The following is a 12,981-nucleotide window of genomic DNA, read 5'->3' as shown; positions in this document are numbered from 1 at the left end:
GGGGGATGACTGAACGCGATATTTTCTGTTACCAAAACTGCCCTTGCTCGAATCCAGCAACTCTGGCTGTCCTCATTTCTGGCCAGGGAATCTTACGTCTCTTTATGTAATCCCGCCTTTCCATCTGGGCCACTCCCGTAAGTCGGCTGCCAGTACTCAACATGGCGGCAGGCGCCGAAGTGGTGCAATCCGCTTAGGGGCACTCTACTTGTGGGGGTGGGGGAAGAGCTCTGCCAGGGCGGGAGTCTGGGGGGCGGGGTCTGGGCCTGGGCCCGGTGCCGGGCCCCCGCCCCCCGCCGGGCCTTAGTAGCAACATCTCCCACTCCGGCGCTGAGGATCACGCTGGAAATCGCGGGAGCCGAGAGTGGTGAGGTGGGGCAGGCGGGAGGTGCCCGGGTTAACGGTCCAAGGCCCAGAGACCGGTCCGCCTAGGGCGCCTTAGGGAATCGCGTTGGAGCCCCGGCCTCCCGGTACCCGGGAGGAACCCGAGGCCCAGAGCGGGGCTGGGCCCCATCCCAGGGATCCGGGCCCCTTGCCTCCGCATCCGGCTGCGGCCACCGCTCTGGGCTCCAATCCGCGCAGAAAGGGATGTTCCCGACCCTCGTGTCCAATAGCTGACGAGCCCGCTGCGCTCTGTTGCGCGTCTCGCTCCCGGTTCCCAGAATTTTGCCGCTCCCTCTGTCCTTGGGGCTTTGCACGTGATCTGTCCCACAGCCCAGTCCCACTCCCACCCTGCTCCGGAACTTTGGTTCTTCGCGACCCAATTCAAATATCACTTCCTTGGAAACCTTTCCCAACCGCTTTTCTGCAGGCACTGTTAATCTCACTACTTGGTTTTTGCACTCGTTGCACGGAATTAGTTTTTCTGCCCCTGTTTCCACAACGAGCACTTGGGCGTCATTCCAGAGTCTAGCGCATGATGATAGTAATAATACTAATATTTTGCTAAATAGTCACAAGTGCCAAGTGCTACTAAATGCATTACATGTGAAAGGCCATTTTATCCTCAGCAATTTCATGAAATGGATTCTATATCTTCACATTTTATGCATGAAGAAACTGAAGCATTCGTAGATCATTTTGCCTAGAGTTCCACAACTAATACGTGAGTGGGTCTGGGAAGTGAATTCCAGGCTCTCTGTCCCCGGAGCATGCGATAATTTCACTGGGTTTGATAAATGTCTGTTGAATTGGTCCTTACATTAACCCCATGAGTTGTGGAGGCCATGATTATGATGTGCATTTGCCTGAGAAGGCTTGGAAAGGAGAATTGATGTTCCCAAATGTACAGACTGAGTTCATGACAAAACCAGGGCGAGAACCTGCTACCAGCCCTCTGTTCCTTCACAATCTACCTTTCTTTGCTGCCTTTCTGTCAGAGAGCTGCAGACCTAGGACTCATCAATTCACACCCTTTAGGAAATTCCCTTCACAGAGCTGTGATTTACTATTTCATTCTTTGGGAGGCAACTTAATGTAATGGAGAAGGCCTAGGGTTTGGAAGCAGATTGGGGTTTCGTGCTTGTTCTGCTACTGATAAGTTATATCCCTTACATGTTTTGAGCCTAGTTTTCTTCTCTGCAAAATGAAGGCAATGATCTTATCACAAAGGGTTTTTTTTTTTTAAGTTTATTTATTTATTTTGAGAGAGAGAGCATGAGACAGAGCATGTGAGAAGGGGAGGGGCAGAGAGAGGGAATTCCAAGCAGGTGTGTCTGCACTGTCAGCACAGAGCCCAATGCGGGACTCCAACTCATGAACTTTCAGATCATGACCTGAACAGAAACCAAGAGTCGAAAACTTAACAGACTGAGCTACCCTGGCACCCCTTATCGCAAAGGTTTTTTTGTGAAGATTGCAAATAATTGTTTTGAGAGAGTGAAGTGCTACATGATCTGTTTTTTACCTTTTAGAAGGTTATAGAGCTGTCAGTGTTTTGTAAGACTATTGGTAACATAGACCATGGTACCTAATGGTCTTATATTCCTTCGTTCATTCAGCCGAATAGTTAATGAGTACCTGCTATATACTAAGCACTGTTTTAGGAGCTGGGAATATAGCAGCCAATAACACTATTCTTGCACTTGGGAAATTTACATTCTGATAAGTATATTACACATAATAATCAGATAAGGACAGATAACGCATGATAAGGTAAATAGAAATACCAGTGTGTGTGGAAGAGTGGTGGTATTTTATATGGGGTTAAGGAACAACTTTAACTGAGATGGTGACATTTGAACAGAGGCCTGAAGGTGGTAAGGGCGAGCAAGCGAATCAAGAAGATAACTGGAGGAAGAGGCCCAGGGATGGGTGGGTGGCTTGGTGTGTTCTAATACGTGAAGCAAGGAGGGCTTTGTGGCTGGGGAGGAGTAGGGAATGGAATTAAAACAATTTGAGGCTGGGAGCAAATAATTAGGAGCCTGTGGGCCATGATGATGATTTTGGTTTTTACTGAGTAGCCTTTGGAGGGTTCTGAGTTGCATAATCTGTCGCTGTTTTGAAAGGATCACTCAGATTAGTCTATTGAGAAGAAATTCTAGAAGCAAGGGTGGAAGCATCACTACCATCTAGGAAGCTTTTGCAGTAATCCAGATATATTAATTCTCTGTCTCTGGGCAAGGAATCACTCCCAAATTTAGCAGCTTGAAATAGCAATTGTTATCTCATTCAGTTGTGGTTTAGAAATCTAGGAGCAATTTAGCTGGGTGTTTTTGGTTTATAATCTCCCACGAGACTGCAGTCTAGCTGATGGCCGCACTGCTCCCAGGATGCTTCCTTACTTCTGGGCCTTCTCACAGGGCTGTCTGAGTGTCCTCAGGACATGGGGGAGAGAGTAAAAGAGAGACCGAGGCTGCAGTGCCTTTTATGACCTTGTCTTGGCAGCCATTTCTACTTTATTCTACTCAGGGGGAGAGAATTAGGCTTCACCTCTTAAAAGAACGTGAATCAAAGACTTCTTGGGCAAATCTTATTCCATCCCACTTGGGCTTGGCCCAGGATCATGGTGGTTAGGGGTTGAAATGTGATAGGATCTGGTAGAGCCAACAGGGTTTACCGATTGATTGTTACAGGGTGTGGGAGAATGGAATAAGTATGACTGTAGGCTTTGGGTTTGAGCAGCCAGAATGATGGCATTGCAATTAACTGAAATGGGGAAGATTGGAGGAGCAGGAGTTCACTTTTGGAGTCCGTTGCACCACAAGGTCATCAGAAGTTCACGTTTGGACAAGTTAGCGTTGAGGTGTCTTTTAGACACCCATGTGGAGGAGTTAAAGGTGTTTGTACTTAGTCTGAGAGTGTAAAATCCCAGAGGGAAGTGTGGGCTGGAGATGTAACATGTGGAGTCATGCATGTCTAGGTGCTATTTTATGTTATGAAACTGGATGAGGGTGCCTAGGAAATGAATGTAAATGGAGGCGAGGGCTGAAGCCTGAGGTCTGGGACCTCCAACCTTCAGATGTTGGGGAGATGAGAAGCCAGCAAAGGAGACAAAAGGGAGAGCCCAGAGAGGTGGGAGAACAGAGAGGGGTCCCCCATGGGAGATTCATGTAAGGGGACCGCATGCTAAATTTTCTTGTGTGGAATAAGAAACAGAGATTGTCTCTGCAGACAAATGTATGTAGTTTCTTTGCACAGGAAGTAAACTGTTTGTGCCCTCAAGTGTTTTTTCCTTTTTGACTTTAAGTGACAAATTCTATTTAATAAGACCAGTCCCCATCATAGTCCTTGCAGTATGTATCCGTCCAAGTGTAGGTGGTGTTGCTTCTATTTGAAACTTTATTTAGGAGTGCCTGGGTGGCTCAGGCAGTTAAGCATCCGACTTTGGCTTAGGTCACAATCTCGCGGTCAGGGGGTTTGAGCCCCATTCATGGGTTTGAGCCCCTCATCAGGCTGTCAGCTGTCAGCGCAGAACCTGCTTTGGATCCTCTGTCCCCCTCTCTCTCTGCCCTTCCCCTGCACTCGCTCTCTCTCTCTCCCTCTCATTCTCAAAAAGAAATAAACATTAAAAAGAGATTTTTGGGGCGCCTGGGTGGCTTAGTCGGTTAAGCGTCCGACTTTCGCTTAGGTCATGATCTCACGGTTCGTGGGTTCGAGCCCCGCGTCGGGCTCTGTGCTGGCTGCCAGCTCAGAGCCTGGAGCCTGTTTCAGTCTGTGACTCCCTCTCTCTCTGACCCTCCCCTGCTCACGCTGTTTCTCTCTCTCCTAGAAATAAATTTAAAAAATAAAAAATAAAAAAAAATAAATAAAAAGAGATTTTTGAAACTTTATTTAAATACCACGTTTGGAGTATTTCAGATGAAGGGAACTAAATACGTAATGTAGATCACTCTTCTGTCACTTTCCACCTTAGGTTCAGAGGTTACTGCCCTTCCAGTCTGGTTCCTCGCAAGAGGAGGAAGTCCATCTTGCTCATGTCTGTATCACTGGGGCAGACTGCCAAGAACTGAGCTGAAATTCATGAGCATTTATGGGATACATTAATGCATGAAAGAAGTGAGTCTTTTTCCTTTTCCTGCAGTAATGACAGTGTCTATTCAGTGCTTTACAATTTACAAAGCACACAGACATCCATTATCTCAGGTGAATGTAATTCAGTCTGTCACCATTTGCCAACTACTGACCTTTTCTTTTTCTGGGGGATTGAAACCCACCTTTCTTTTGACACTCTGCTAATTTGTTCTCTGGCAGATCTGTTAACAAAACAGTGTTAACAAAACGGTGCTGAACTGCGTCTTTGAGGAAGCTCAGAGCTAAATCTCAATTTCAGAAAGATTCTTGATGTAATTTTCCTCTGTTCCCTCCCTCTTTTTATTCTAGTTTTAATGAATTTCAGTTTTATGGGGATATTTTTTTTAGTTTTAATCATAAAACACTTCAACTAGTTTTTAAAACTTTTTAAGAACAATTTTAGATGTATAGAAAAATTGTGCAATATAGAGAGTTCCCATATACTTTGCATCTCATTTCCCCCATTAGTAACGTCTCCCATTCATGTGGTCCATTTGCTACAATTCCAAATCATTTATTGAGATAAATGGGGCATATAAATAAAACAGGAACAAGTAAAAAAGTTACTGGCTTTCTGGAGGCCTCAGTTTCCTTCTCTGTAAAATGAGAAGATTGGGCTAAATTTTTATTTATTTTTTTATTTAAAATTTTTTTTAATGTTTTATCTATTTTTGAGAGAGAGAGAGAAAGACAGCGTGAGTAGGGGAGGATCAGAGAAAGAGGGAGACACAGAATCTGAAGCCAGGCTCTAGGCTCTGAGCTGTCAGACCTACTCTTGCTGGCACTGTTGGCCCCAAAAGTGGTTTCCCGGCAGGTTTGTGCCTCCAACTGGCAGAGAGCAACTGAGCCAGCATTTCAGAGAGCCACGGCGAGCTGGTTGACACAGCCTCGGTGGAAAGGAAGGACAGAAAGAGAGGATGTTTGGAATGTGAGGAAGACTGCATTCGGCCAGGTTCTAGGTTAGGAGAGGCAGCTGGGGGCATTGGTGCTACTCTACTCTTCCTGCTTTGTGCACTTTCCTTACTGCCTGCTACAAGCTCTGCCAACTCAGCTGTCTTCTGTTGCCCGGGAGGTGATGTGAGTTAGGAAACTGAGTTTTCCCCTGTAACTCTGTTATAAGAAGAACAACAGCACAGGGTACCTGGGCTCAGTTGGTTAAGTGTCCAACTCTTGGTTTCGGCACAGGTCATGATCTCACAGTTCATGAGATGGAGCCCCTGTGCTGACAGCGTGGAGCCTACTTGGGATTCTCTCTCTCCCTTTCTCTCTCTCTCAAAATAAATAAACATTAAAAAAAAGAAGTAAAACAACAGCACAAGTGCAAGAATTAATGGCAACTAAAATTTGCTATCAGTGTGAGGGAGAGGATAGGCTGGGGCGGGGTGGAATCTGGTGAACTGGAGAGCCTGTGCCTTATCTAAGACAGTAGACACTGCAGCTCTTGTTGCCTTATAGGAATGTGAGTCCCAGGTCACTAGATATTCTGATTTTCCAAAGGAGCCAGAAATAAGAACTTTTTAAAATTTTAAATTATTACTATTAATTTTTATTTGAGAGAGAGAGTGGGGGAGGAGGTAGAGGAGGGAGGGAGAGAGAGAGAGAGGGAGAGAGAGAGAGAGAGAGAGAGAGAGAGAGAGAGAGAGAGAGAGATAAGCAGGTTTCATGTCCAGTGAGAAGCCTGATGCAGGGCTTGATCCCACAACCTTGGAATCATGACCTGAGCCGAAGTCAAAAGTCAGACACTCAACCGACTGAGCCACCCAGGCACTCCTAGAAATAAGATTTTTTATATGTGTTCTCCCAGTGGTAAACGTTGATACCTAATTTTAATTCGTAAGGGGCGCCTAGGTGGCTTAGTGGTTAAGTGGCCGACTTCAGCTCAGGTCATGATCTCACGGTTCGTGGGTTCAAGCCCCGTGTTGAGCTCTGTGCTGACAGCTCAGAGTCTGGTGCCTGCTTTGGATTCTATGTCTCCCTGTCTCTCTGTCCCTCCTCCACTCATGCTCTGTTTCTGTCTCAATAATAAATAAACATAAAAAAATAATTCGTAAAAGCATGATATAGGCCACATAATGATTGAAAAGAACCAGCAGGCCACATTTGTAACCTCTGCTAAGAGTTTAGATCTGCCTGGAGTGAGGCCCACATGCATTTCTTCAACCTACTAATGACTAAAATGGATTAGACAGCTTCTGCTTTTAAGGAATTCACAGATTAGTAGAGAAAACAGATAATAATGATAAAATGTAATATGGAGATTAGATTCTCTCTCTATTATATATAGTTACATATAAATGTCATATATAATGGTGTCGTGTGTGTATACATATACATGTGTTTGTGTATATGTGGCTATAAAAGTGATTAACTCTTCCTGCATATATCTGGGATGACATGATAAGAGGTGGCATTTGAGCCAGGATGTAGATCAACAGTTTGGTGCATGAAAGGGATTTGGGGCCCCTGAAATTCCCACTATATATGCAAATCTTAGATTTCCCTTTGCTATATATACCACTTTCTTCAGATGTTCACACTGATGGGCTGCTGGCTGGACCAAGAGGGAAGCTCTAATATTCCATTTTCTTGAGAATTAATTGGAAAATCAAATATTCCTTAATCCTTTTGGTGGGTGTCTCATGTCTCAGGATTAATAAAACAAGAACTCTAATCTACCCGCCTCCTCCCACGTTACCATGTGTTTTAGAAGCCTCAGAAACTCAGAGGTCACGTAGCTGGGAGCCCTAATTTTTGGATGAGGAGACTGGAAGGAGAGTGGTATGTCCGAGGTCACTGAGCCCATTAGAGGCAGAGCTTAATCCCAAACTCTTCCTGACCCCCGTGCCTCTCTCTCTCCTGAGTGTCTCTCAAGGTCACTGGTTAGGCTAGTCCCCCTCCCCCTCAGCCAGTCTCCCCTCCTCCCCCACAGGAGGCCCATTGCCCTGTTTTGGCCCAGCTCCTGGGGGGTGAGAAGGCCTTGCTATCCTACTGAAGCTGATTCTTTTTTCCCTTGCTCTCTTAATGGATCCCCTGCCTGAAATGCCTGCTACTTCATTTCTTTGTCAGAGAGTCAGGCTGCTTGTATTCAAATCCCTAATCAACCAAGTGCCAACCGTATGAACTTGGACAAATTGTTTAAGCTTTCTGATTTTTTAACTGAAGCTTAACCTTTGTAAGCCTCAGTTTTTTCATCCATGTACCAAGAGTTATAATATTACCTACCCTGAAGTATAATAGGAAGGTTTCGAGATTCTTGCGATGACAAAAATGACATAGTATGTGTAAAGCGCTTAACAGTGTGACTGACCTGTAGACCTACTTAACATGTATTGACTATGATGATGTTGATTCCCACAGTTCACAGACCCCCAGAAGGGGTTAAATGCCCTTCCACTGTTTTCCCATACCATCCTATAATGTCTCTGTTATTATTACACATACTCCATTGTGTTATAATTGTGTCTTTCTCCCCTACCAGACTAGAAACACCTTCAGTGATTCATTCAACAAATGTTTATTAGGCACTGTGCCAAGCACTAGGGACGCAATGGTAACCCAGGGGCTCTTGGTTTAGTGCGGAGTTCCAGAAGGCATGCCAAGAAACACTGGTCCCGTGAGCTTGTCTCATGGCCCAATAAATTTGGGAAATGATGCTTATCATAGCCTCCCCCCTCCTAATCCTAGAGATTAGGGTCCATGTCAGTATTTTAAAGGCTCTGAGGGGTCCTGTAGTAAAGGAACTCACTTATCCAGCTTTGCGGGACTGAGTAGTAAGCATTTGATGAGGAAATTTGAATCACCTAGACATCCCTTTCACCTCCTCTGTGTGCTTTGGTCCCCAGCTCAAGAGGAGATCCAAGTGGCACAACAATGATCAGAGACCTTACTGGGAGTGAACAGCCTCTGGCTGGATAGGGGCCTTTGGGCTGGACTGTCTGGTGCCCCCATGGAGGCGGGAGGCCCTGGATCGAACAATATGAAGCCCCAGTCACTACAGCTGGTGCTGGAGGAGCAAGTACTGGCGCTACAGCAGCAGATGGCAGAGAACCAAGCCACGTCCTGGCGGCAGCTGAAGAACTCCCAGGAGGCCCAGCAGAGGCAAGCAGCTCTCGTGAGGAAGCTGCAGGCCAAGGTGGGGCAGCTGCCCTTCCAGGGAGGCGAAGGGTGCACCTCTGAGCACTGGGTGCTGAGGTGGGACAAGGGTTACAGGAGACAACAGCCTCTCCCATGATGCCCACAACTACTCCATGAGAGATACAGCCTGTCCCTTTTTAAAATTTTTAATACTTAAAAAACATAAATGTTTTTAATGTTTATTTATTTTTGAGAGAGAGAGCGCGCTAGAGTGTGAGTGGGAGAGGGGCAGAGAGACACAGAATCCAAAGCAGGCTCCAGGCTCTGAGCTGTCAGCACAGAGCCTGACTTGGGGCTTGAACTAACAAACTGAGATCATGACCTGAGCTGAAGTCGGAATGCTTAACCGACTGAGCCACCCAGGCGCCCCAATATCCTGTCGCTTTTAAAGATGGTGGTGACAAGGGCTAAACTTGTTGTCTATATTTGCTCGCCTAGGATAGAGCTAGGACCTAAGCCTGTATTTTCTGGTTCCGAAGCCTATAAACCTCAACTCTCCAATACGAAAGGTATAGAGAAAGTATCATTAACTGACCAAATAGAAACGACCTTACCTCACTGTTATCACCCAGACCCTGTTCACAACAGGTTTGCCCAAGATCCTCCAGGGCCTTTGTTTTGGGCTGTTTGTACTAGGCGTGCCCATTGCCCACATCCTGCTCTGTTTGCCTCAGGTGTTGCAATACCGGACCTGGTACCAAGAGCTGGAGAAGCGGCTGGAAGCCTCTGGGGTGAGTGAGGCTGTTTTGTGTTCCCCCTGTGCCCTCGGTGAGTATGCTCGGAAGGAAGCCCTCGTTTGCAGAATGAGGGAAGCTGGGGCATGATAAGGCAGTGTTTGGTGGAAGTCTCTCTCTGTGTTCAGCTCCTGAGAGCTTTATCACACAGACACTTTCATTGAACTATCTATTCTGGGCCCGTCAGATGCCAGCCCTTGGCTCTCTAAGGACAAAATGCAGCTTCAGGAGACTTAATTGGAAAGGATGTGAAATCAGAGGGAAGAAACGCGTTTTTCCTCCAGAAGGTGTCAGTGTTTATCTGTCTTAGCTGTGGGCCTTTGCAGGCCTAAAAAACATGTTTGTAGCAGAGGGATTTATTCGTGCTGTTGGCTGGGTTGACCTGGCTTTGAAAGACCCATTTGCCTTTGTTCCAGCTGTCTCTCGGCACCTTCTCATTCTCACATTACTCTTGGGAAAGTTCCCCCAGAGGAGGGAAGGAACCAAAACTTACTGAGCACCGTTCTATGTAGGCCAAGCACCATTTAGCATTGTCATATGATGATGTCACTTAATCTGCAAGGCAGATTTCTGAGAGGAATGGTAGCTGCTTCATTTTGTATTGAAGACTTTGTGGCTCAGAGAAGTTGCATAACTTCCTGCAGTCCAAAATGTAGTGTAGTAGAAGTCAAGGCCATTAGTGGAAGATATATCTCATGCTTCTTAGGTTGAAAGCTCTTTTCATTACCAAATGCCACCTTTGAGGAGAGGTCACTGGTTCACTTTTGGAGAAGGGGATGCAGTGGATTTACCTTCAGGACGTAGCAATCAAGAAAAGGGACATATTGCTAATTTCAAAAGAATTAAAAGAAGGAATAAAAAGGTTGCTGCAGAAGGGGACATCAGGGAATTGATTTGAACGGTGTTCTCTTTGGAGGTAAATAAGGCTTGTTTCTGTTCGGCTAAGGGACCGATCTCTCAGAGATGGGAAAGCATGGAGGAGCCGAGTCTGGAGCAGCTGCTGGTCCGATTGGAGGAGGAGCAACAGAGGTGATGAACCCCACGTTCTCTTGCTGGGGGTGATTCTGTTTTATTAATTTTTAAAATGTTTTTTATTTATTTCTGAGAGAGAGAGACAGCGTGAGCAGAGGAGGGTCAGAGAGAGAGGGAGACACAGAATCCAAAGCAGGCTCCAGGCTCTGAGCTGGCAGTCAGCACAGAGCCTGACGCGGGGCTCGAACCCGCGAACCGTGAGATCATGACCTGAGCCGAAGTCGGACGCTCAACCGACTGAGCCATCCAGGCGCCCTGGCCGGGGGTAATTCTGGTAGCCAGTGGGTTCAGAAGGCTCAAGGGAAACTTCAGCTGTGAGGCCTAACATGGATAAAACCATGCACCTCACCCTTAGCCCTCAAGTTCCTGGCAATGGAAAATTCCAGTGTTTGTCACCTTACTCCAAGAGGTCCACGGGTTGGATCAAGCCTTTATTTTGCACTTGCTCCCGCCCCTCCCCAGTGCAGGTGTGAGAGTCTAGCAGAGGTGAACACCCAGCTTCGACTACACATGGAAAAAGCTGACATGGTGAATAAAGCGCTTCGGGAAGATGTGGAAAAACTGACAGTGGACTGGAGCCGAGCCCGGGATGAGCTAATGAGGAAGGAGAGCCAGTGGCAGATGGAGCAGGAGGTAGGAGGAATAGGGGGCTGGAACCGCCAGGGAGCGGGGCTTATGCTCCGGGCACCTCCATCCTGGTCAGTGCTGGGAAAGGTTAACTTCGGGACCTGGATGGAAGCTGAACCATTGCTAAAGTCCCTGAGCCTCCTCCCCACTCGGGCTGGCAGCTTTGCCCCTGCTGTGGTTCTCAGCTGACTTCTGTCCTTAACTATCTGGTCAAGGTTTTGCTGGCAGGTGAAATGACACTCAGGGCAGCTCTGTCCCTGCCTAACTGGCCAGCTTCAGTTTTTAGATAGATGTGAAAGCTCACTGACTCCCCTCTTCCAGAGGCATAGATATCTAGATGCTAAGAAGGTAGCTACTGAACCTGAATGGAGATGAAAGACCGGATACAGACCCTGGGGAATTTTCAGATCCCAGCTAATGAAACTAATGTCTCCTGAGCCTTTGCTGCCTGCCAGGTATTCTGCTAGGTGATTTACATGTGGTATGCCCTTGAATCCTTATTGTAAGTCTGCAGTAATAATGGCAGTGGTTTGTTGAGGAGCTACTGTTTATCTTTTTCTGATCAGCTCAGAGGAATGTCATATGCCATCTCAACCCTTTGACCTCTTGAGTACCACTGCTAACTTTATTAAACTCTTCAGCGTGACCTGAATATAGGCACCCAGTCATAAGCTGTCTCCCGTAAGTCCATCTTTCCCTTCCCCGGGAGAGCCAGGAGGAGTCTGAGACTCCTGCGCTGGCGAAAGACGGTCCTCTGTCCTTTGATATGACCTGGATTTCTGAATACACAGTTCTTCAAGGGCTACCTGAAAGGGGAGCACGGTCGCCTTCTTGGTCTGTGGCGGGAGGTGGTGACCTTCCGACGCCACTTCCTGGAAATGAAGTCAGCCACTGACAGGTTAGTGTGGGGTTAAGAAGGGAGGTTTGCCCCTACCGATTCTAGACTTAATGAGAGTGGGCTGCTGTGGAAGTAGGGGATGGGGGTAGAGGGGAAGGAAGAATGGGTGGGGAGGGATGGTATTGTTGGATTCAGATGATTTTCCCCAGACCTGCTCCTCAGGCTTCACTGGGCCTGATCTCCATGTTCCCTTCCTCGGTCCGTACCAGAGTCTGCTCTTTCCTTGCTTGTACTCAGAGATCTGACGGAGCTCAAGGCTGAGCATGTGAGGCTTTCAGGGTCCCTGTTGACCTATTGTCTGCGCTTGACTGTGGGTGCCCGGTCTCGAGAACCTGGTGCATCTGGGAGACTGGATGGGAGTGAGCCAACCCAGCTGCTGCTTCTACTAACCAAGACCCAGGAGCTGGAAAAGGAAGCCCATGAAAGGAGCCAGGAGTTAATACAGCTGAAGAGTCAAGGGGATCTGGAGAAGGCTGGGCTACAGGATCGGTGAGATGGCTTGGGGACCTAAGAAGGGGTTGCTGAGGGTGTTGACTCCTTTAGCAAGATAGAGATGGGTGGTGGGGGGTGGAGGGTGTGAAAAGCATTCCTCCCACAAGAGGGAAGACGCTGGAGGGAGTCTAGTTTGGAACCCAGTGCCCCAGTTGAAGCCATGTCACTGTCCTCTGCCCTCACACCACCCTGCACCTCATTGTCTCTCATGTTGATTTATAGAGCTAGCTACGACTGTCCTCTATCAACACCAGACTACTCGCCGTTCCCAGAACAGCCAAGCTCTTCCGTGCCCCCTGCCTTTGTACATGCTGACCTTAACCTGGAAGGCCTCTCTCCCTTCTCCCTCTGCCTCATCCTTTAAAGCATGGTTCAGATGTCACCTCTTCTGTGAATCCATCCCTGACCTCAGTAGCCTGATAAATTACTATGCCCTGACGTGGTCTTTTGACCTGCTTGTTATCTTATTGATCTCACTCTTTCTCACAGATTATTAACCTTTTTTGTTGTTGTTTTTAGGTTTTTTTTTTTTTTTTTTTTTTTTTTTGGATT

General features: G+C 47.1%; 1 protein-coding gene across 1 annotated transcript; it reads left to right on the top strand.

The window, feature by feature from the left end:
* Positions 1–264: 264 nt before the first annotated feature.
* Positions 265–12,426, top strand: LOC120242791 (centrosome-associated protein CEP250-like; the record flags this gene model as incomplete). Its single annotated transcript, XM_039248728.1, has 7 exons — positions 265–372; positions 8,355–8,644; positions 9,321–9,377; positions 10,327–10,409; positions 10,880–11,045; positions 11,831–11,937; positions 12,175–12,426. Coding segments are annotated over exons 2-7 (851 nt in total), but the record flags the coding sequence as incomplete, so codon positions are not given.
* Between the last annotated feature and the right edge of the window lie 555 nt (positions 12,427–12,981).

This window comes from Hyaena hyaena, unplaced genomic scaffold (assembly GCF_003009895.1).
Source record: "Hyaena hyaena isolate Hyena2069 unplaced genomic scaffold, ASM300989v1 scaffold_315, whole genome shotgun sequence".
In the NCBI taxonomy this organism is placed as follows: domain Eukaryota; kingdom Metazoa; phylum Chordata; class Mammalia; order Carnivora; family Hyaenidae; genus Hyaena; species Hyaena hyaena.
Note: the sequence above shows the minus strand (reverse complement) of the source record. Positions and strands in the feature narration are given on the sequence as shown.